The 22,428-nt window shown below is 40.4% G+C and overlaps 1 protein-coding gene across 1 annotated transcript in view; it reads left to right on the forward strand.

Annotated features, from left to right (window-relative positions):
• The window catches only part of nkd1 (NKD inhibitor of WNT signaling pathway 1), a 38,134-nt gene extending 16,874 nt beyond the window's left edge, over positions 1-21,260 (forward strand). The window contains exons 4-10 of the mRNA XM_079242758.1: positions 8,832-8,889; positions 14,614-14,717; positions 14,831-14,926; positions 16,827-16,974; positions 17,824-17,905; positions 18,059-18,186; positions 19,669-21,260. Of these exons, the coding sequence (XP_079098884.1) occupies positions 8,832-8,889; positions 14,614-14,717; positions 14,831-14,926; positions 16,827-16,974; positions 17,824-17,905; positions 18,059-18,186; positions 19,669-20,201 (1,149 nt within the window). The 3' untranslated portion in view covers positions 20,202-21,260. The remainder of the gene's footprint in view (positions 1-8,831; positions 8,890-14,613; positions 14,718-14,830; positions 14,927-16,826; positions 16,975-17,823; positions 17,906-18,058; positions 18,187-19,668) is intronic.
• The last annotated feature ends 1,168 nt before the right edge of the window (positions 21,261-22,428 follow it).

The following is a 22,428-nucleotide window of genomic DNA, read 5'->3' on the forward strand; positions in this document are numbered from 1 at the left end:
ATTTTCATTATATCTCATGAAACTGTGATTGGACATGTTACGGCTGTGAAGTCCATGGTACAAATGAGGATAATCACCTATCATTTTTTGTAGTTCTCTTTTTTTCATCTCTTGTTTGAGAGGCCAAAGAGAAGCAGCTGTAGCTGGAGAGGCCCAGTCAGACTCCCGATGCCCTTCTGGCCCATTTGTTGAAGAGCTGTTTGTGTGTGTCACTCCCTTCTTTTTGTGGGTACTGCCGCCCTGAACGTTGCAGCCCTGAAGGTGTTTTCTCACATGGCGTGGACGCAGAGCAGAAGGCACCCGGCCGCAGTCTTAATGAGATTTTTCCTGAGTTTTGATGGAGTGCCAGTGTTGCTGCCATTGCTCTTGAGGCCTGCCTCCACTGAGCCCTGGCGCGCGATCAGGGAGAGCTGTCGTCGGCTGCATAAATTGTCAGTCTGTGTGGTGGGTCATGGAGGCAGACAGCATAGAAACTAAGAGGCCTTGTGGGAATTTCCCACAGTCACACACAAGTACATATTACTTGCACTTTAATGTACCCTTTTGCTTCAATCACAGACTTCAGATGAAAAACTTGGCCCAATGGGTTTACGCCTGCAGTGGCAAAGGAAGGAAGATGCTAGAGGCAACTTTCAGTCTCAGTTCATCAAGTTGGTTCTTTGCCAACATGGAATCATCATTTTCCCGCTTTTTCTCTTCTACCTAACAGGCAGAATAAGATGAAAGCATTAAGAAAGGCTAAGTGAACTGACCAATGCTCTTTTCAGACCTTTTTAACTGCTTTTTACACTGTAGACTGTTTAAGCAGAGGACTGTTTCGAAGGGCATAACACTGTTTCAGTTTGTAGTTCACTTAACTGATGATTTCACTGCTTATGTCTCAGTCAGCACGTTAAATATTAAAGTTTATGACAGGCAAATCAGAAAAAAAACGTTGAACATGTTTGGTTTATCTGGAAATCTAACCAAGATAGAGCCTCTTTCGCCTAAAAAGAGCTTTGTAGTATGAATCTGAGAAAAAAACAAAAAAACAAAAACAATGCCACCTCTGGAATTGATGAGACCAAAAGAGAGTATTTCACAGGAATGACAGATGGACATCAGTCACGGGACCTGGACGCCCTGAGTGGGTTTAAAATAGTCAAGGCAAAATCAAGACTTCAACCTGATTGAAAACTGTAACATTAAATTATACCTGGATTATCTGCAAACCCCAGTGACCAAAGAAATAACCATGAAGTGGGGTAAAATTCCTCTGCAATCACGTTGAGGTTATTGCTACAAAATTAGACTCTACAAGTCATTGAAGAATGGTGCACACTTGGCGTCTCACACGTTGCTTCTACGCTTGCCAGTATAAAATGTCCCATTTATCTGATATTGTATTACCTTATTTTACAAACTGGTACAAACCATCTGAATTTTAATTATGTTGGGTTATGTAAAACTATACAATTACTGTATTTATTAAAGGTAAACATTAGGGCTGTAACCATATGCTTTTGTCCCAATTCGATTCAATTCCGATTGTGTCGGTGGCGATTCGATTAAAATTGTGAATTGCACAATTCTGCGTTATTGCTAATTTTTGTAGATTAAAAACATACAAAAAAAATATATGACTTTTTTTTTGCTCATCATTTTTTCTTGATTTCAGTGAGGAAAATACAACCCATTAGCCACACCATCATTCTGCTGCTATAATGCCCAAGAAGACAAGTAAAAAGATCAATAAAAACAATATAAATGACAAAAATTTTATAGTGGAATAATTTTATTTGAAAAAAAAAATAGAAAATTGATTTTAAAATTGTGAAGCAAAACAAAAAATCCAGATTTTTTATTTTTCGATTCGATTTTCCCACCCCTAGTAAACATAAATGAGGATGTTTTTAATTCTGTTTGCTGTGCATTGTTCTGGCTTCTGATGATGGAAATTTTCTGTAGCTCAGGAGAAAGAGCAGTTGTCCTTCAACTGGTAAGTTGGGGGGTCGATTCCAGGCTTCCCCTGAAATGCCAAAGTGTCCTAGGGCAAGACACTGAACCCCAAGCTGCCCCCTGATGTGCATATCGGGGTATGAGTGTGTTGAATGAGTGTGTGTGTGAATGGGTGAATGTGACAAGTAGTGTAAAGCGCTTTGAGTGGTCTGTATGACTAGAAAAGCGCTATAGAAGTACAAGTCCATTTACCATTCATGTACAGTAAATGTTTGTGCTGTGTTTTTTTTTTTTTTTAAATTTGACCATGACATTTTATCTTGAAAGTTGAAGTAATTTCTTTTGCATCACTCATTGTTTGTTTGCTTTTTAAAGTTTTACTATTGTCGACAGATTGGTGATGAACGATGAGCGATCCTTGCTGTAGAGCTGATACAGCCATTACAGCACACAGTACAGAGGGTGTTAACCCAGGCACCGTTCTTAAAGAAATAAACCCATCAATGATTTTAGTTCAGCAAATATTGTTCTTAAATATGCTCATCGGTCTTGAGTACATCCATATTTATAAAGTGTACCATTGATGAGGTTTGCCAAATAGTTGCGGGAGCCAAAAAAAACAGGCCTTCAGCCCAGCAAGCAATGTAGATGGGATGTTGTAATGGCGCCGGCACACTATGTTCTGTGTTGTAGTTAAGCAATAAATCACTGTCTGTGAAGGGAATTGAACAACTTTAAAACACACTTGGGTCACGCAATCTCTTGTCCTAAAAGCCTAAAAGAAGCTCTGGAGGACCTGGCTGCTATTGAAAGCAAAAAGCTTCATGCTTCGGTTACCACAGAACATTAAACATCATGTCTGGAAAATTGTTTTAGCTGGTCCCAAGTCGAGTAGAAACATGCTTGTTTGTGCCATGAACACTGCACCTTCGACCAAAGTGACTCCCAGCTGAGGCTTTTGTGAAACAGACTGGTTCTCAAGCCAGAACAAGAAAGAAAACCAAGTTTTTCAGCTATTCCAAGTCTTTTCTATGCATGCGTCTTTATATGGTAATTAATCACTTTCCATTTTGATAGCTGAAGCTGTGGTGATAGCATGAGTGCTGGGATGGTTTGGAGGATTCTTCTTTAAGTGCTCTCTTACAGTGACCTCTGACCTTGCATTAGAAAGGGTCTCATCATAACCCATTTCACTGCTTGATGGAATTTTAAATGGACTTCGGTGGATATGCAGCATGTGTGCAAGGATTTGAGACAATTTTCTCCCAGACAGCTGTGTGACTAGAGGTTCTGCAATACACGAATATCGATAATTACTACAAATAAAAATATAAACATTCAAGTTGCATTAACATATTTTGTACCTAATTTCCACCTACTTATTTGCATATTTTGAGTACAATCCATCTGGCAAAAAAGACCCTAAATACACAATAAATAAAGTTGTAGAGATTGATTTCATTGACTCATTTTTGTCTTTTCAAAGGTTTTCATAGATGTTCCCATAACCAAACCACTATAAGCCTGTCGAGGGAATCTGACACAGGCTTTTCTACTGTACATTGTGTTTGGGTGTAGCCTCCTGCTAGTCATGACTTGTAAAATGACTTTTGAGGAAAATAATCTTCATTATGGCTTTGAGTGAGACCAATCTGAGCTGTTTCATTTCAAGTCAAACGGAATAAAAAATGCATTTAAGTTTTTACTCTGTTGCTTTGTGAATTGATTTACTTTTACCTTCATCTTTAATATTCAATGAAATACTTTTAGGTAAAATATACACCTGTTGAAAACTCTGTTATGGCCTTTGCTTTACAACTTGCCAATTTGTATAAAGTTCACTTTGATAAATTTAAAAAAAAAAAAAAAAACAGTATTAAGCAGATTTAACAGTATTTCTTCATAAATCCTGGAATAGTTTTTTTTTTAAATGTTGTTTTGCTGTATCTTTTTATGCTTTTATAAATACTTCTGAACATGTTTACTATGAAGAGTTGGGTCTGATGTGGTTTTTGCCTTATGATCTACAATTGGGTTTCAATTATCTTTAAATGGAGCTTTTTATCAGCTTCATTGAGAGGACGAGTCTGTACAGTTTTAATGCAAGAAGTATGAATCCTGTAAAGTCTTTCTTTGTAGAAGTGACATAAGTTAGAAGGTTAGATAAGGATTTTCTAATAAAAATTGGTTTTGAAAGCAAGAAAAATCAATCCAGAAATGTTATTTCTGTAAATGAATGCTACTTTTTTCTTAAGTTAAACATAAAAAGTAGTTCATTGTTCTTGTGACCAACTGGCTGGTGGGAAAGCAGGAAACTTAGAAGCAAAGTGCTTATTTTTAGAAGTCTTGTGGTATTTGCTTGATCTGATCAATCACTGACAAAACCAGAAAAAAGTGAGCTTTGCTGTAACGTGAAGTGGTTTTATAATAATGTGACATTACTACAACTTATCGTGGCTAAGAAAAATATACTTCCAAGAAAAAAAAAGCTCTCTTAGCTTTTTCTTTTTAAATCCATCGCATGTTTATTTCTATTTAGTGGTCCGAGACTTTTCCTCTAAAAGGAAGTGCATGTATATGTGTGTGTGTCTGAGTGTTTGCAAATAGTGAAAAAACATGGAATACTTTTTCTCACACTGACCAAAGCAAAGCCCAAAGAAACCCCATCTTCCTAATAATACGACTCTCATCCATCAACAAAGACAACAACCAATTAGTACATTCCTCTGCCCCCTCTTTCTCGTGTTTCTGGCTAACCCCTCAATAACTTTGGATCATTCATCAAAAAACTGAAACATATTCAAGATGCTGCATGAGGAAATGCAGGGTTTTTTCTTGTTTTTTTCCCCTCTTTTTGGAAACAGAGATTGATTATTGCAGTGATTTTATCTTTGTTGGGCTTTTTGGAAGCAGGAGCAAGACTCTGTATGACCGCGGTCATTCTGCGGTCTGATCTTTTTGAATGAGCCATTGCATCCTCATGCCAATTCTTCTGGTCTTCTGGTGGAATTTGAGTAGAAGAAAATGAATGTGGGTAATGGCCTGAGGAGAGACATTACAACTACAATTCACTGTAGTTTCTAACAGTGTATTAAAACACTTTATTGAAAACCTCTCAGTAGCTGCGTTTCCATTACATTTTTTCACTAAATAAAAATATTTCTAAAATTTCAACAAATTACATTTGCTAATTTCGGGTGATTCCATTAAACAGCGCTTAGCATATAGGTCACAATTTTTGTAAAATCTCGTCCATGGAACAGGATTTTACAAGATGCCAGGTAGGCCTGCAGCATTATTTCAGGGTTTTCTACTTGCTGCGGAGGGTTTCAAAGTGCTTCTCCCTCATTTACCTTTCTGATTCCTTATAAAACTTATAAGAATATTAATTTTTTAAAATTGTAGGTATTTCCATTTCCAGCTTTTAATTGCGATGTTTAGGTTTTACGGTAACCTCCAACCATAGTATTTTAGAGGAAAATCAGTTACATTATAATTTCATACATATTTCTTTAGGTGGTTTTTATCAATTTGTTTTTTTAAATGAAAATGCTAAACAACAATATTCTCTAAAAATTCTCTTCTCCATCATGTGACAGTTACTTTTGTTTTAATATATTTAACATAAATGTGTAATTTTATACTGGAGGCACAGCAAAACTAATTTATACTTTTTGCTGCCTCTTGGCTAGGAGTCCCTTGAAAAAGAGGTTTTTAATCTTAATGGGACTTTCCTGGTTAAATAAAGGAAACAAATAAATAAATAAACCACTAAAAGCCTCATCTTAAAAAATTATTAACTAAATTACTGACATTTTTAAATTGGCTCTCACCACCTCGTTAGATGTTGACATTGACCTCTACTTTATATCTTCTCTTGGTACCAGTGTAATGCTTTAGACCAGTGTAATGCTTGAGACCAGTGGTTTCCAGTTATTTCTACAGGAATGTTTTTAAGAAGTTAGAAGAGTTGGGAAAAGTTCAAAGTCATGGGGCTGCACTGCAGAAAATTCTAATCTCAAGGCTGAATAAAGAAAGAGTGAATGGCTGGCGGTGTTTTTGATAAGTTGGTGTTATAAAGGCATTTACCATTTTACGTAACAAACACTATATGTCTTTGTGCTATTTTATATAAGGTTAGGAAGTTCTGAACAGTCAATAAAAACATTAATTTTCTGTTCTTTCACCATGATAAGAATATTTAAAATGAGTTTTTGCCACATTTAAAGCATGAATTAACCCCAAACAGCTGGGTTATGATTCTAATAAACAACTGTTTATAAACTGACAACTGAAAGTGCGCGTATTCCTCAAAGTTTAGAAACTTAAATAAAAACTAAAGCTGCAAAGGCTAATATGAACAAATCATCTCTTATAAAATGAGTTAAATATACTAAGGACCAGATTATTGTGCCAAGTCAGGAGCCAACTATGCCGCTCATAGTTGCAGATTGCTGGAAGTCTTTAGATAATTATCTAGTTATTGTTAGGATTTATAATAAAAGTGGCAATGTACATTTCCATTTGCTGACCATACAGAACGCCGTGATCCTAATTTAAAACTATTATTATATAAATTTTTGTTTTCTTTCTGTACAAGACTTTTTTTTTGTCATCCTGTGACTGTTGGGTACTTTTTAGAGCAGAAAAATTGTAACAATAAATAAATAATTTACTTCTTATATATTTTATTTACAAAGCAAATGGGTTTGAGGTCAGTGGACAATGTGTTTATGTTTGCCAAGATATTTCCCAGCATTGAAAAACAACCAACAGGAGAAAAGTAGCAAAGTACTTGTTTTAAAAGAATACAAGTGTCAGGATATTCTGAAAATGTTTTAATTCAAACTCAGAGAGTCTAAAATGCTTCCATGTGTTAATTTTATATTATGCACTTTTATATTCTAAATTTTTTAATTAATGTGGAAAATTTCAAAACTTACTTTTGATGCATCTGAGATTTAATTTTCCCCACCACTACTAGTTAACAAACATTTAAATATTGAATATATTTAAGGTTTTGGGAATTTAGAATACATGTTTAACTCTCCAGACAAAGGGTGCAAAAAAAAAAAAAAAGTAACTAATACATCCCTACACACACAGCAAGATGCCACAGTGTTGCATGCTGACCACTGATAAGAAGGGAAGGAAGTGTCAATGTGTGTTCATTGTCAAACTAACAGAAACATTACCATAGAAATTGCATCACCAGAGTAGCACAGCAGCTCCACATGGCTAATGTGCATATTTATTTATTTATATGTGTGTGTGTGTGTGTGTGTGTGTGTGTGTATAAATGTATAAATATTAAATTAGCCACTAAGAAAACCAAGCAAATCACTTTTTAAAAAATTTTCTTTAGATAATGATTTCTTTATTTTTGGGATTTTATTGCGAGGATCCATCTGTGTAATCCTAATTTAATCTAGCAGTTATCACCCAAATAGAGCAGTGCAAGATCTATATTAAAAGCCATCAGCGTGCTCATACAGCCATGTATGAATGTGTGTTGGACCACTTAGGCAACAAAGACAACAAGCTCAGCTTCATCTTAGGACTATCGGCACTGTGACCAGTTTTAACCTATTGCTGTCAGACGTCTAGAGTTCGGGACATGATAAATAAATATGTATTTCCTTCGTCTCTTTTCCAAATGCCTAAACATGTACACCATTAGAAACGTGAAGTTCTTTTGATTGGAGTGATGCATACTGTTAAAGGTTTTAGTATCGTGTGATTGTTCGGACATTTGAGGTGGGCGTTGTTAATGCGGAAAATGCATGAAGTGGAGTTGCTTCTTCCTCATTTTTGCTGTTGCCGGTAAAACAGATTGTTTTGATAAAACAGCTGATCAAGGTGGTGAGAAAGTACAAACATTTTTTACATGTGGCAATAAAACACTCGGACCCAGCCGCGTGCACAACCCGCCCTGCCGCTGACGAAGTTGCTCGTTAAATATGAAACTAGAAAAGCACTCGGAGAGCGGAAACCTCCACTAAGCACAATGGTAAAGAATCCTTTTAAAAAATTCCTGGATCCAAACGGTGATCCGGATCACCACTAAAATTTAATCAGTTCTTCATTTTCACATTTCCAACAACTCATGAAATTTTGATAAAAATCCGTCGGTAACCAGGATAAACATAACCATCTTGACGGAGGTAACAACCGGGTTCATAGTACATAAAAGCAGACATCGCCCCCCCCGCAGTGACCCCTCCCCACTGCAGATGTGCTTCTTGTGGAGTATGTATGGACCTGACGAAAAAGACTTTTTTTTCTTATTCTTGCAACCATGAGAGCAAGAACTCAGTTCTTGCTTCTTGTGGAGTATGTAACAAGCTTTAGGAACACATGTCAACCCCCCCCCCCCCACCCTCCACCCTCCACCCAGTCTCTTGCTATGTACCAACAGGCGGAGCTGTTAGGAGAAGGGTCCCTGGGTGAAAAGGGTTCAGGATAAAAACAGGCCCCTCAGCATATCCCTGCAATGATAGTCCTCTCCTGAAATAGTCACACTGCCAACCTGCTTTTCCAGAATTCCCTGCATGCCGTCTGCAGTGATTTAAAGGTTTTTTTTTTTTTGTTTTTTTTTTTTTTTTAACAGCCTAAAGTCTAACTGCCAGTCTTTGGCTCAGTCCTACAATTACCTTCCTCTTAAACTTTCCACAAATGTTTAAGCTCAGCGCACAGTTGTCAAACTTTATTCGTATGTAGGTGTATAAAAGCTGTAATTTCAGTGCAGGCATGTCACTCTGTTGGAAAGCCTTGCCTAGGACACGAGCAGTGAAAGACATTTGCTTTTATGTGACAAAAATATGAAGGCTCCCTCTTTTGTATGACTCGCAGCAGTAATACGTGTCTTGTTCTTTCTTGTCTTCTCTTTGCAGGACTCCATGACTGATGCCTGTGCTGAGGGGATTGGGGATGAACACTATCGTTTAGAAGGTAAGCCTCCTGCTCTTGGTTGTCATGTAGAACACCAAACTCTGTTCAGAGTTTTGTGTCTTTTCCCCATAAAGTTAGACGATCTAGTGAAAACCTGCATTAACACTGCTTACGTTGCCACTTCGACACTTTTGTGGCCCTTTGATTCATTTGTTCCTTCTTGCTCCACACCCATTTTCTAAGTCCCAGCTATGTCCTGATGAGGTCCCCTTCTTACCCTCCCTCCTGCCTCTCCACCTCCTTCGTCTCTCATCTGCCCCTCCCCAGCAGTGCTCTGCAAAATGCTTCCATCCCTCCATGTTTTCCCTGATGTGATGTGATCCTGGATTAAGAGCTCTGGGAGGAGAAGGTCTCTCCCACCCATCTAAAGACAGAGTTAGACGTGAGGTGCAGGCAGATATTTGGAGTTGAATGGGATGAGCCCAGAAATTGGAGGCACAGCAAAATAAAAAAACCATCAAGAATCTAAGTTCTGCTTTATTTTATCACAACAGATACAGTAGATGAGAGGTCATGTGACCATTAGATGGTGTTTGAAGTGATTTATTCTCATCAGGCTAAATCCAAGTATGTGCCACCCCTAAAGACAGATGTTTCTAATATGCATGTGCTGCTGTGTCCGTACATGATGAACAGGAAACGTGAGAGAAAACGTACTCAAATAAAAGATTCGGCCGTTTGTGTGCAAATATTCCCAGCTGCTTGAAAACATTATTTAGTCTTCATCTTCATCAGTAAAAGTTGGTGTTCGAGTCCATAAAATGTCACATGACCAGAATTTTAGTGGAATAAATTTGTGTTGGCCAAGTTGGGGCTTGAATTGGAGAAGTTTATCTTGGCGTACGATGCACTTGTAATGAAAACAATTTTGACATGACAGCTGTTTTACGTTTTACATTTCATCAGATATTGGGACATTGTGCACCTCCTCCTACAGATTAGCAGCTTCAAAAGACTCATTATCACCGCTGTGTGAACTGCGTTTAGTTAAGTGATCTCACAAAGTTGAAAAAAAAAAAAAAAAAAAAGAGAGAACAGGCGCAATAGAACAACCAGTGCACTTGAGAGACCTCTCTCTTCTGGGTGTAAGGAAGCACGTCCAATGAAAGTTTTGTGGGATTAAAAAAAATTGGGCAAAAATTGCAAAGAAAGGGAAGAGTGCAGTGATGAAAGAGTCCTTGAGATACTTTACATCAGAGGAGTAGCCTGCACAGGCTTTTTATGATGCCTTTTTTAACCCTTTGATAACTAGAACGTTTTTTTCATCAGCTCCATCGTTCAGTTACAAGTGTATTAGTTCATCACACATCAGCAACCCAGAGAGTTCAGGTCACAGAACAGCATCGGCGGTGATGGAGGAGGAAAAAGTTGCCATCCGGTTTTAGCCATCTTGTGTAGTCCCAGTCGTTTAAACCGTTTATTCTGACTGGGATTTCTCACAGTATGCAGCCGCTCGACCTGCTGCCGTTTCACTGTGTACAGAAACTGTATTCTTGCATGTGTGCAGTTGGTTTATTGGAACGGGTCTGGCATGGAGGGTGCCAGCCTCGGCTGCACTCGTCTCGCCCTGCGGATCTGATGTGCTGCCAATCCCCCCCCCCCATGACAGTTCCGCTCATAAAGAGACGGCTTATGTCTGTGATGGGGGAGGGGGTCAGAAAGAGAGGCGGGTGATAGCAGATTACTGTTACTCCTCCCGGAATTTCATTAGCTCTGAGATAAGTATCTCGCCACCATATTGAGCCCGCTACCGGACAGATTTGCCCTCGCACACAATGTTCCCTTTGAGCACCTCAGATGATCAAACAGCGGGAGCCCGAATGCTTCTCCTCTCCAAAAAGTTGGTAAAAGCTCCCCAGGATGATGCCTTTCATTTCTGGCATTTTCCCCTGCCCAGGGATGAGACAGGTCTGCTTTGATCTGCGTTGGATCAGGAGGAAAGAAATTGGGCTGTTGTGTCTGCTCTGTTGGCGAGCAAACAAACAGTGTTTCAGATTTGACTTGGCTTAATTAATTACTAATTCTGTTTTACAGCTGGTCTGATCCTCTTCCAAAAGGTTTGAGAATAGAACTTCAAAGTGTGGCAGAGCAGGAGAGGGCAGGGAGAGGGGTGTGGCCTCTGTGTCCTCCTGGGTGTGTGCAGCCGGCGGCAACTGGGATTGGATTGGGTGGACAATGTTAAGGTGGAGCCAAGCTGTGGCTGAGGACAAGCCTAAAACTTCTGGAAGATGCATCTATGAACATGTAATATTTGGATAATTCTCCCCATATTGATAGACATTGATATTTATCTAGTTTTAATTTATCTAACATTTATATAATTCAATTATGATATCAGTCTGAAAAGTATTCTACTGCCTGTGTCCAGAGGAAACCAGAAGATTCACTGAACTTAGCATATAGTTTATTAAAGTACAATTAGACCTGTTGCAATAAGCAATAAGCCAATAAGTCAATTAATCGCGTGATAAGAAAAAATGCGTGCAATAAGTTTGCTGGACACAATAATTCTCATTTCTTTCTTTCTCTCTCAAGTGCCACATTTGTTTTAAGACCATATTAACTAAACATGGCAATACAACAAGCTTCCATCTCACTTAAAACACAGTTTTCCCAGCTGCAAAACAAAAGACCTCAGCAAACAGGCTATCTCCATTTTTCCGACTGGCCATGATCACTGGGGTTTTTAACCGACAGATTAAAAACAAACACGACTGTGCAAAATGGTGTGTAATACTTAAAGATTCTTTGCCAGACAAGTAAGTCTGTCCACAACATCTGGCCTCAAAGCTACCATGACACGACACAGTAATGCATTTTGGTTATCTATGCTGCTTTAGACTGCTTCTCATACAAGACAGGGTGATGGCGTAGAAAGAGGGCAGTATATGTGATTGTTGTTTCAGTGCCCCTCTAACATTGCCCACTCCAAAGGTGCTATGGCGTGGAGCAACACTTGCCAGATGGGTTTTGTCCAGCTTTTCATGCTCTCTGTGTCATCGCTGGGATGCCACTTTTTTAAGTAATATAAAAGGTTTGTCATGTTTGCTGTTGGCACCAGCCGACAACAACTTGCAGGCTGGCTTTTTTTGTGCGTTGTCACTGTTCACGTGGCCAAACCACTTCCAAATGATTCCAAGTTTTATCCACAATTTCTTACATTTTTGATGATAACACAAGTTCTTTATCACCACCACTTTGTTGCTCACCTTTGCTTATTTTACGCTTTTTGTTCCATCCACAGCATGCTATTTTGCACTGCTAATCTTGATACACTCAACTCTGCTCAAATTAACGTTGCAGGGTAAAATGGGCATGTACTGTGACACATATTCCCCGTAGTTTTGACCGACAGGCATCTGTCACCTCTGCTGTATGACGCAGCACATAAAGTAAAAGATGACAATTGTTTATCATCGTTATTGACTTACGTTTTTTTTTATTACATTGATGTTTTGCCATCATTTTATTGCTATAAACATGAGGCAAGAATGTGGACTGGTTCCCTGGAACTGAGAGGGGCTTGAAAACGAGGCGATATGGACGCCTTTCCAAGTCTTGGTTACATGTTGAATATATCTGTGGCTTCAAATTTTAAACAAGTGCTGGATTTCAAAGCACCAGAGGACATCCGGTAGCTCTGGAACAAGTTTGTGAAACCCAGGAGTGAAACTGAAACACTGAAGTAGACAGTGACAGTCGAGCTATTTCTGTCCACTGGGATGGGCAATTACAGAATAATCTAAAATTACGCCACCTTTAACTGTGACCTCAGACATGTAGGAGCAATTCCTCGTAACAAATAGAAGGAAAAAAATTACTTCACAAATTTACTTCGTACAATGTTAATTATTAGGATATTTATTGTGATGTGTTTTTTTTCTTTGAGCTTACACATGGCCACTGGAATTAAGCCAAATATTGTGCGTAGTTTCCTGTTTACTAGGGGTGGGAAAATCGGGGAAAAAAAAGGTGAATATAGGGACTTTTTGTTTCACAATTTTAAAATGGATTTTTTTTTTGTTGAAAAAAAAATCTTTTTTTTTTCCAAATAAAAAGAATCAATTATAAAATTTTTGTAATTTTTTAAAATTGTTTTCATTGATCTTTTTACTCGTCTTCTTGGCCATTATGGCAGCAGAATGATGGTCTGGCTACTGTGTTGTTTTTTCCCAACTGAAATCAAGAAAATGACGAGCAAAAAAATTGTTTTGTACACTTTTTTTTTTTTAAAAATATGCAAATATTGCAAAAATCAGCAATATTGAAGAATTGTGAGAATCATGATTTAAATGAAATCAACCCCTCAAAAAAATCAAAATCAAATTGAATCGGCACAAAAGCATATAGCGATATATTCAGACAGTCAATATTTCACTTGTACAGCAATTGACTATTGAATTGTGCTTGTTCAGCTCCTTTTGGTAGGTTAAGATCAGTCGCATTAGCTCTTCTAACAGCATTCTTTTTTTATGCAAGGCTGATAAATATCCCCCTTGCTGGCTTTTAAGTTATAAGCTTCTGCTTTTTCATTGTGCTTTAGAAACATGCACACTGTAAAGCCGTTATGCTTTGCTACGAACTCTGTGTCTATCACTGATCTGTGGTTCTGACAACTTTCGTTAAAACTGTCACGTTGTTGGGCGTTCTCTGGTAAAATCTGTGGTAGAGTGAGAGAAAATCTGCACAGGTGAGTCTGTCATTTCACCTGGTAAATCATAATCAGGGCATGTGACAGATGAGCACTCCCTTTGGACTGTCTGACTGCTCCGTAAATGTAGATGATAATGTACAAGTGATGAGCTCTGCTGTACCGAGCCGGGGCTGGGGACGGGGCTGATGTTGCTGTTTCACTTCAACCCTTTATGTTTGAATGCCAGTTGCCATATACTGTTATGTTTAAGGCACATTATGTCATTCAGTTTCATGTTTGACATCCTCTGCTGGTGTAAAACACTGAGCTGAGAGCTTAAAACCATTAGAGTGCGTGCGTGTTTGCCAGTGGAGATTCTGCTGTCACAGTTTCAACCCTTTTTCAAGAAGATTGATGTTTGGTTTGAACTTGTTACCCAACATGAAACATTCATTCAGAGGCTCAAAAATGAAGTACGACAAGTGTATTTTCAGTGCTGGCTGATGCACCTTAAAAGAAAGAAGAGTCATATTTTTAGATTGTTGTTTCAACTTGACCACACAGCACCTCGGATCCACTTCCTCTGATCAACATCAAAACTCCCCAAACATTTCTGAACTGTAAGAACCAAACTACTTTGATTTTCTGCGGCCTTTGAGCGTGATCATAAGTACTGCAAATAACTACAAGTTTGGTGTTTCTGAGCAGCCCAGCAAATCTAAGTAATGACTTCCGATTTGCAAGTTAGCAATCGTTTTTGTTTTTCAAAGTCCATCAGAGCGCTGCGCCTCCTGGGAACTATACTGCTACTATTAGTTACCATCATATGACAATAAAACCACAATTTTACTCTAAAATCAGTCAGAGAAGAAGTGAGAAGTTTGAATTTCTTTACTACCGGGAGCACTTACACCGGGCTGTGACACATCTTAATTTCAGCTGCCAAACTCGGAAACGTGAGCTCACAGGAAACACTAGAAGGCGACGACGTATCCTCAGGTTATGAGTGCACCCAGCGTTTCCATCCTCAGGCTTTCTCTTTTATCTTTGTGCGTGTGTCTTTATGTCTGCGTACGTGTGTGTCATTGCAGTGGCTTTACCCCCGGAGAAGACAGACAGCTGCTGTGTGGAGGAGAAAATGCAGGACAGGGACAGCCAATCTCCTGCAGGGCCACAGAAACAGCTCCAGTTTGAAGTGAGTGTCAACACAGAGTGGGACCTTTATTACTTCCCCCCTCTGGATGAAACTGAGGCAAAGGCAGGACGTTCACATTGTGTTAAACTGAATTTGGCGCTGTGCTGTTTCAGGAACTGGAGTGTGCCGTGTCTGTGGAGGAGGACAACAGACAGGAGTGGACTTTCACCCTCTATGATTTTGACAACAGCGGGAAAGTTACAAGAGAGGTAATAATCTTCTGCTCAAAGCAACTCCGCTTAATCTGAAAAGATAACCTCTGATTAATGAATGACCATAGATAGTAATTAACCGGATAAACAGACAGGAAACATCTACCGACACTCCACTTTAATCACATTAGTACATATACCACAATGTCAAAGAAACATTTCTATTAACTGAATACAGCTTCATTACTAAAAACGGGTGCCCTAAACTTCAAAAAGATTAATCATCCCTCTCATTTATAAAGTTATCAGCACATCCAATTAAAGTAAGGCAGAGGGAAGCCTCTAAGTCAGCTTCGCTCACTAAGAGCCAAAGCCAGTCTGTGTATCCGCTCCTGCGAGGCACCTTGTGGTTTGTGTCTGCCTGGTACTGATCTGAGAGAACATCCACAAAAGCCGTGTTTTTTTTGAGAACAACTTGAAACGACATAAAGACAGGATCTGTCCTCTGTGTGCCTGGCTGTGCAGTTTTTTGGCATAGCCTGTGGCTCCACGGCTCATGAGACGGCAAGCGGCGGCTTGGGGGGGAGGGGGGCTCTCTTCTTCAAATCTTTCATCTTACATATAAAAAAAAAAAAGAAGGGAAACATAAATGACATAGGATGATTTCACATGATTTCTCTTCATTTATTTCTGAACAGTTCACTTTTGTCTAAACCAGTGTGTGGAACCATTCCCTGAAAAATTCATTATCGCCCTTTTTATGTGTCAGAGTAGTGCACTGAGTAGACATCCCAGCATTGATGTCTTTGTTTTGGGAACTTCGTTCTCTAAGGCTCTGTTATAATTCAGCATCAAAGTGGCATTTAAATGGGACAGATTTTCTTATTTTTCCTCCAGTTGACACAATTTCAAGAGGTCTGAATTTTTCTGACATGTTTTAGTGAAAATATCACAGGAATGAAAGAATAAAACCACTTTTTCTAACATGAATGTACACCTGTGAGGTTTATTTGGTTTAGCTTGGAGTTACCCGCTCACTCCATTGCTCAGTTAGTACTTCTTCTTGAAGCACATGGTTACAAGTGTGTGGCCTGACAGCTAAAGGTGGCACACGCAAAAAACACAGCTCAGGCTGCTGAGCTCTGGACTGATAGATATATTTGGCCAGAAATGTTGTCCTCAAGTACTAAGATTTCCCTCAGCTGTTGTCTGAAAGTGGCTAAACTGTGCCGTTTTAGGGACAGTCTCCTTATAATTCATGCTCATCAGATTTGAACAAACCCCCAGTTTTATAATACACCTGCCAAAAGCCACATCATAATTCTGTTTTGTTGTAAGATCCATTAATACAAGAGCTTCCATTGGTTCAGCCTTTTTTTGTTTGTTTTTTTTATATAAAAACTAACATAAAATGCTGTAAAATATAAAGATTTTTATCTGTATAAGAAAAATAATTTTTTTCTGCTTCTTTATGCTTGCATTTGGGAATCTTTAGTTTTTTGTTTAGTCTCAAGCATACATTAAATGAAAACTAGACTAAACTAATTTTCATAGTCTCTTATGTTGTGACGTGTTTAATAACAAGAGGATAGTAATCTCCGAGGAAGTCACATTTCAGAAGAGATATAAAACAGATAAAGACCTGGTCGAGAATAATCAGCTCACTTTGTTCTTAATTCTGTACATTTTATAAATGTAGATGAGAATTTCCTCATCATAGCAAACCAAAGAGTAAAAGGGCCAAGACCTCCTATGTCTGACGTTCAGTGAATGCAGCTCAATTAGACCTTGGAGTTGAGTGGCAATAAAAGCCGAGGAGGCTGGGTAATTGTACTGGAAGTGCGATGCAGCAATCCAAACCACACAATCATTGACATATTTTCCTACACAACCTGCCAGGGTGATGTTTTCTGATTTTTCTTAATGTGTCCTCTTTAACGTCAACTCTTGTCTGCAGGACATCACCAGCCTGCTCCACACCATCTACGAGGTCGTCGATGCCTCGGTCAACCATTCTCCTGGAAGCAGCAAGACACTGAGGGTCAAGCTGTCTGTGGCTCCCGACCCCAGCCAGCGGTGGAGAAGCTGTACGCAGGGCGTCGCAGGTAAAGCTCACATTAGCACAGCGAGGCGGTGGCGGAGAAGAAGGGGCACTGTGGGCTTCCCCACGCGTCGCCTGCTGTCAGCCACCTCAGGGATATGTTTGTTATCATGTAGAAAGGCAGCTGCTTCAGACCTGTCACAGTTTTGTTTCACAGTTTCTGCATTGCTCAATTTCTCCCACTCAATAGGGTTCGTTTTAATGATGAAGGGGGGGAAGGATGCCAGACCCAAAACAAGCACACCCCCTTTCTCAGCATCTTCAAATATTCTAAAAGAAACCTTAAGAGATGTGCCAAGCCCTTTTGATAAGCACAGCCATTTTTCTTTTCCCCCTCTTCTCCTCCTTCTCTTTGTCACCCCCCTCCCCCCCCCAGCTCGCTTTCTCAGAGCTGCCGGGAAAATATAGCAGCATTCAACTTAACTTTTCTCAGTGACGACTTGGTAAACAAGTCTGGGAAAAATATTTTTTTTAAAAGTATATATTCCTGTGTGTTTGTGTCCTTTTGTTTCAGCTATAAATATCTGTGGAGATCCAGACAGAGCGCGCTTTGAAAATGTTGCCTTCATGCTAATTTCAAACCGCATCAGATCTCACGTCCTTAATAAACTATTTCTGAAGTCGGCTTTTTTTTTTCCTTTTATTCCAGGCCTTGTAAGAGGCTGGAAGTTGAAAATAGAATAAATGAAGCACTGTTTTTCCTTGTCTGCAGATCTTCAAAGTGAAACCCTAAAACAAAGGTTGCTTTCTTCAGGGCCTTGTGTGACTGGTGTGTGTGTGTGTGTGTGTGTGTGTGTGTGGTTGCTCTGTATTGCACTCTGTGATAATAGCCTGCTGTTTTTCACACACACAGATATGCCACACCCCCGAGAGAAAAATGACAAGTGCATGGAAGACCCCAAGAGTACCGACAAGAAATCTCGCGCAGTCCTCAGGTAAACTCGGCTTTTTTATTTCTTTTGAAAACAACTTCCTGACTTTTAACTTTCACTTTTTAAACAATTCCTCTTCCTGTGCCCCATCACAAGCTGCATTTGTTTATTTTCTCCAAATTGCTACGGAATTAGAGGTACCGCTTGTGTCCACAGGCGCCACCACAGTGACCACCACACCCAGCCCGGCTGCCAGCGCCACTGTGTGGATGAGAACCTGGAACGCAGGAACCACTACTTGGACCTGGCAGGCATTGAAAACTACACTTCCCGCTTCGGAGCTGGTAGGTGGACCGGGGCCAGGCGGTGGTGGTAGGAGGAGAGGGAGGAAGGCAGAGAGTGGCCCTTTGAAGCTACATCCAGGGACCCTCATTACTGTAGCACCTGTTTAGAGCCAATAGGTGGAACTACCAGCCCACTGCGTTTCCTCGCCAGTACAAACATCTGGGCTCAGACAAGCACAATACATCATGTGTTCAAGGCTAAAGCCTATCAACAGAATGGGCTGCTGTGAACTGAAATATTAGGCCTAATAAGCTGCAGCCTTGATCTGCTGGTCAGTGGTGACATGTGAATATTTTAATGTTGCTTTTGGTTGGAAAGTACTAACACAGATCTCCTCTGTGACATGTTGTGTCAAGGTTATCTAAAAGGGGAGACATCCTGAAATGAAGATGCCAGAATCAGATTTTGAGTAGAATTCTGTTTGTGTTGTAATTTGTGTCAGGATTTATTAGCTTCTCAACGTAGAAGTACATTTTCAATGGAGTTTTTTTCCCCCCTCTGTTATTTAAGCAAAATTACACAAAAACGACAAGTCTGAGTTTTCAAATACTTAGCGGGGAGTGGCGTGCCAGTAAAGGAAGAGCTCTATTAAATTTAGGTTAAGATCCAGGTTATTTTTTTCCTAAATGTGAGATACTGTCAGGCAGTGGCTCTTCAGGGCGCTGCACCCTTTATATATACACCACTAAACTGTTATGACCAAACAATAAGAGAAGTAAAGGCTTAAACGTAATCATGATCTGCAATGAAAAAAGGGATTTTATTTGACATTATAACTTTTATATATATATATATATATATATATATATATATATATATGGACTATGTAATAGTCCATGTATGTATGCGTGTGTGTATGCATGCTGCTGCGCTGCAAATTTTGCAGCAGTTGCCAATCAATGGCCAATTAATGTGTCTACCATCTAGTGGTAGAACGTGGTAACTTTTCTGGAGACGTGGCCTGGTGTCTTGTTACAGTTTTGCGACTTAGGTGCCTAAAGATTTAAGTAGAACTGGTGCGCCGAGTAGCTAAGTAGCTGAGGTCGCTAAAACTACCGAGACTAGGTTAAAAACTGTCCAACACTTAAAACTATCCTTCCAACAGTAAAAGTTGGAAGGATAGTTTCTATCTGTCTTGCAGGAAGAAATGTACCACCACCAGAGTCCACATCTTAACCCCCTTTAGGAATCTGGGATGGGCTGACTCTTCAATCATCATTATAGGATCTGGGCAAAATAAATTAATGCAACTCTGGATGGAAATAAAGGTGGATTGCAGAAGCGCATCCAAGTCATACTGTAGCAGATATATACCATTATCAAAGCTAAAGGAAGTTCCAGTGAAATTAGAACATGTGACTTTTGGACAGTCTGTCTTCCACATAGTATGAGTGCTCATGTCATAAATGGTCACTTTGATCACCTATATTTCCTTGCATTTGTCTAAAACAAGTATGTGTCCCTCTCTCTCTCTCTGACAGCGCCTTCTGCAGAACCAACTAAAGCAGAGACTCAGACCCGTTCATCCAACCAGGCTCGGTCTCGCTCTCATGAGCCAGAAAATGGCCACTCCCATTCCCACCACCGCCGCTTGCAGACGGTGGTGGACACTGCTCTTCCAGACAGCCTCCACACTGCCCGGCCGAGAGGCCAAGACTCAGGTAGACATGCCATCCGGTCCCCGAAAACCCACAGCCGCACACAGCAAGTGCAGATCAGTGGCAGGGTGATGAGGAGCCGAGGTGTGCCCCCTCCCCCAGCCCTTCCCAGCCAAACACCCCCTCATCAGTACACAGCCCCTTACCGCAAACACAAACAGCGGTCCAAGGAGAACCAGGCCTACCGGGCTTTAGGAGCTCTTGCATCTCCAGGACAGGTGATGGAGAAAGAACAGGTGAGAGACCTCCCCAGTGTGTTGCTCTACGAGAAGGGACTTGCACAAGTGGTGCAGCGCCATGAGCATCACCATCACCATGAACACCATCACCACTACCACCATTTTTACCAGTCCTGAATTTCAACCCTGTCTGGGGCAGCTCCACAAAACTCCAACCAGGCCAGCAAGACACTATCTGTGTGGTTCGGTCTGCATGGGCACTAAATTGGACACTGGACATGGGGAGGGCGTCTCAGTGCTGAAATGTTTGTAATCAGTGTTATTAGGAGCTTGTTCGGACGTGCAGAAGCTTCTGTAAGCAGCAGGACGGTGATAAAGGGCCACGGTGCAGCGGTACAACGGCGAGGCTCGAGCGGAGGCAACAGAGGGACCGATTTCACAAACAACTTGGACATTTTCCCTCCTCACAACTCTGCGATTCTCTACCTGATGAACTTTACACTTCCAAACCAGCACTACCACCGTTCCCAGACCACTAAGTTAAAAGGAAAAAGGAGGGACATGAAGGAAGAGGACTGATATCAAGATTTAAATATATGAAGAAGTATAAGTGATAGGAGAGCAGGATGTAGTGTAAAATAGTCAAAATTGTTGTTCTGATGTGTGGATGTTGCAAATGTGTGTGTGTTTGCGTGTGTGTGCCTGAGTGTCACGACACTGGTGTCTATAGAAAAACCACTTGGAAGTGCACTCGTGTGTGCGTGAGTATTTAAAACAGGCTGTCAGGTGGGTTTTACTGAAGATGAAAATTAAGAGTTAAGCATGCGATACCCTGGACACAAAGATGGGAAGGAAACCATTGAAATGTTATGATTAATCCCAAATCTGCTGCTACCTCTAATTTTAGCCTAATTGTCAGCAATTACTTTAATTTTTTCTTTAAAGAAGAGAAATCATGGAACAGTGTTAAGTTCTGAAATGTGGAAAAGCTCCTTACCTGATTAACACGTGCTGTACATAAAGGTATACAATAATGTTATCAATTTTATAAGCTTCATTGATAACTTAATATCTTTGTATTTGCTATCGGAAGCTGTCATGTTTGATTTTCTTCTCAGCTGCATTTTTATTCAAACCACTCAAAGCATCACTAGAGTATGTACGTCTGTAAGTGACACTAACTTTACCTCCTTTATTATCTCAGTTCAAAGTTTCTCTTCTCACTTCATAATAATGGCCGACAGCCTTCAACACTGTTGTTCAGTGGCTCCATCAGTTCAAAAGTAACAGGTTTTTTTTTTTATGGGCTAATTTGCCTGAAAAACACACCTGGTCAAGCTGCTGTTGCTCCCATTGGTAACAAAACTGGAGTTACTGGGACAATAAAACCAGAGTAATAGAATGCTCCGGTTCTGCATTGGGTCGTTTCTAATATTTGCACGGATTCAAACCCCATAACTCTCACAAATTATCCACTGGACAATTAGAGGTTGGTGTAAAGATGGAGGTCAGCATTTCAGTAGAATTTTTTTTTTTTTAGTTTTAATGGAGGAAAATAGGCAAAGTAAGTGCCGTTCTCTACGATCTCTCATGCTAATGTTTTTCATGAGTTGTAGCGTCTCTGTCGCTCTGGTCCATGGTCACACAGCTGTTCCCTCTGTTTCCATGGCATCTTCCTGTCCCCCCAGCTGTCAGCAGGTCTTTCAGCATGCCGCCATGGGGCCTCCGTGGTCAGCCAACAAGGCTCAGTTTGTGATGCGGGGGGGGGGGGGGGGGGGGGGCAAGGGTTCTTTCAGCTGTCTCATTCCTCTGGTGCTGGATAACACTGGGCTCGGCCCGCAGTCTCCACTACAACCATAACTCACCGCTGCTGTCCTGCCGGCACCGGAGACCGTCTGTTCATCCTGTCCCCGAGCACACGTCACTGTCACCCTTTTTATCTGTGATCTTTCAAGAGCGGCGCTTTAAGAGCTGCTGATCAGAAAGCGTTGGTAAGCTCACACGTACACTTTCAGCACCTCCCGGTGTCACGCTGACAAACAACCTGCACTTGTGCTTCTCCAGGTTTCTGTGAGGATTTAAGTGTCCACCTCAAGGGCAGCCATGACAGGGAAAAGGAGCTGTCAACATATGAATTGTCCAGGCCACATCCCAGGGCCCAGAATTGTTCAAGATACATCCTGCACTTCATGCTGCGCTGTTGTGGACGTTTGTGATGGAAGGAGTGCAGTGCATGCCAGTCTTCTCACAGCTGCAGGTTATCCTTTAGTAAAGGAACCAGTCAGATGGTCCATCTCACCAGACCCAGTGGACCCAGTCACAGCTGTGTGCCATGCCTCGCCTTCCTGCTTAAATCTTACACTTCTTTCTCAGTCATTTTACGTTGTGAAATCTGAACACTGTG

Source organism: Telmatherina bonti (assembly GCF_933228915.1).
Source record: "Telmatherina bonti genome assembly, chromosome: 1".
Classification (NCBI taxonomy): Eukaryota; Metazoa; Chordata; class Actinopteri; order Atheriniformes; family Telmatherinidae; genus Telmatherina; species Telmatherina bonti.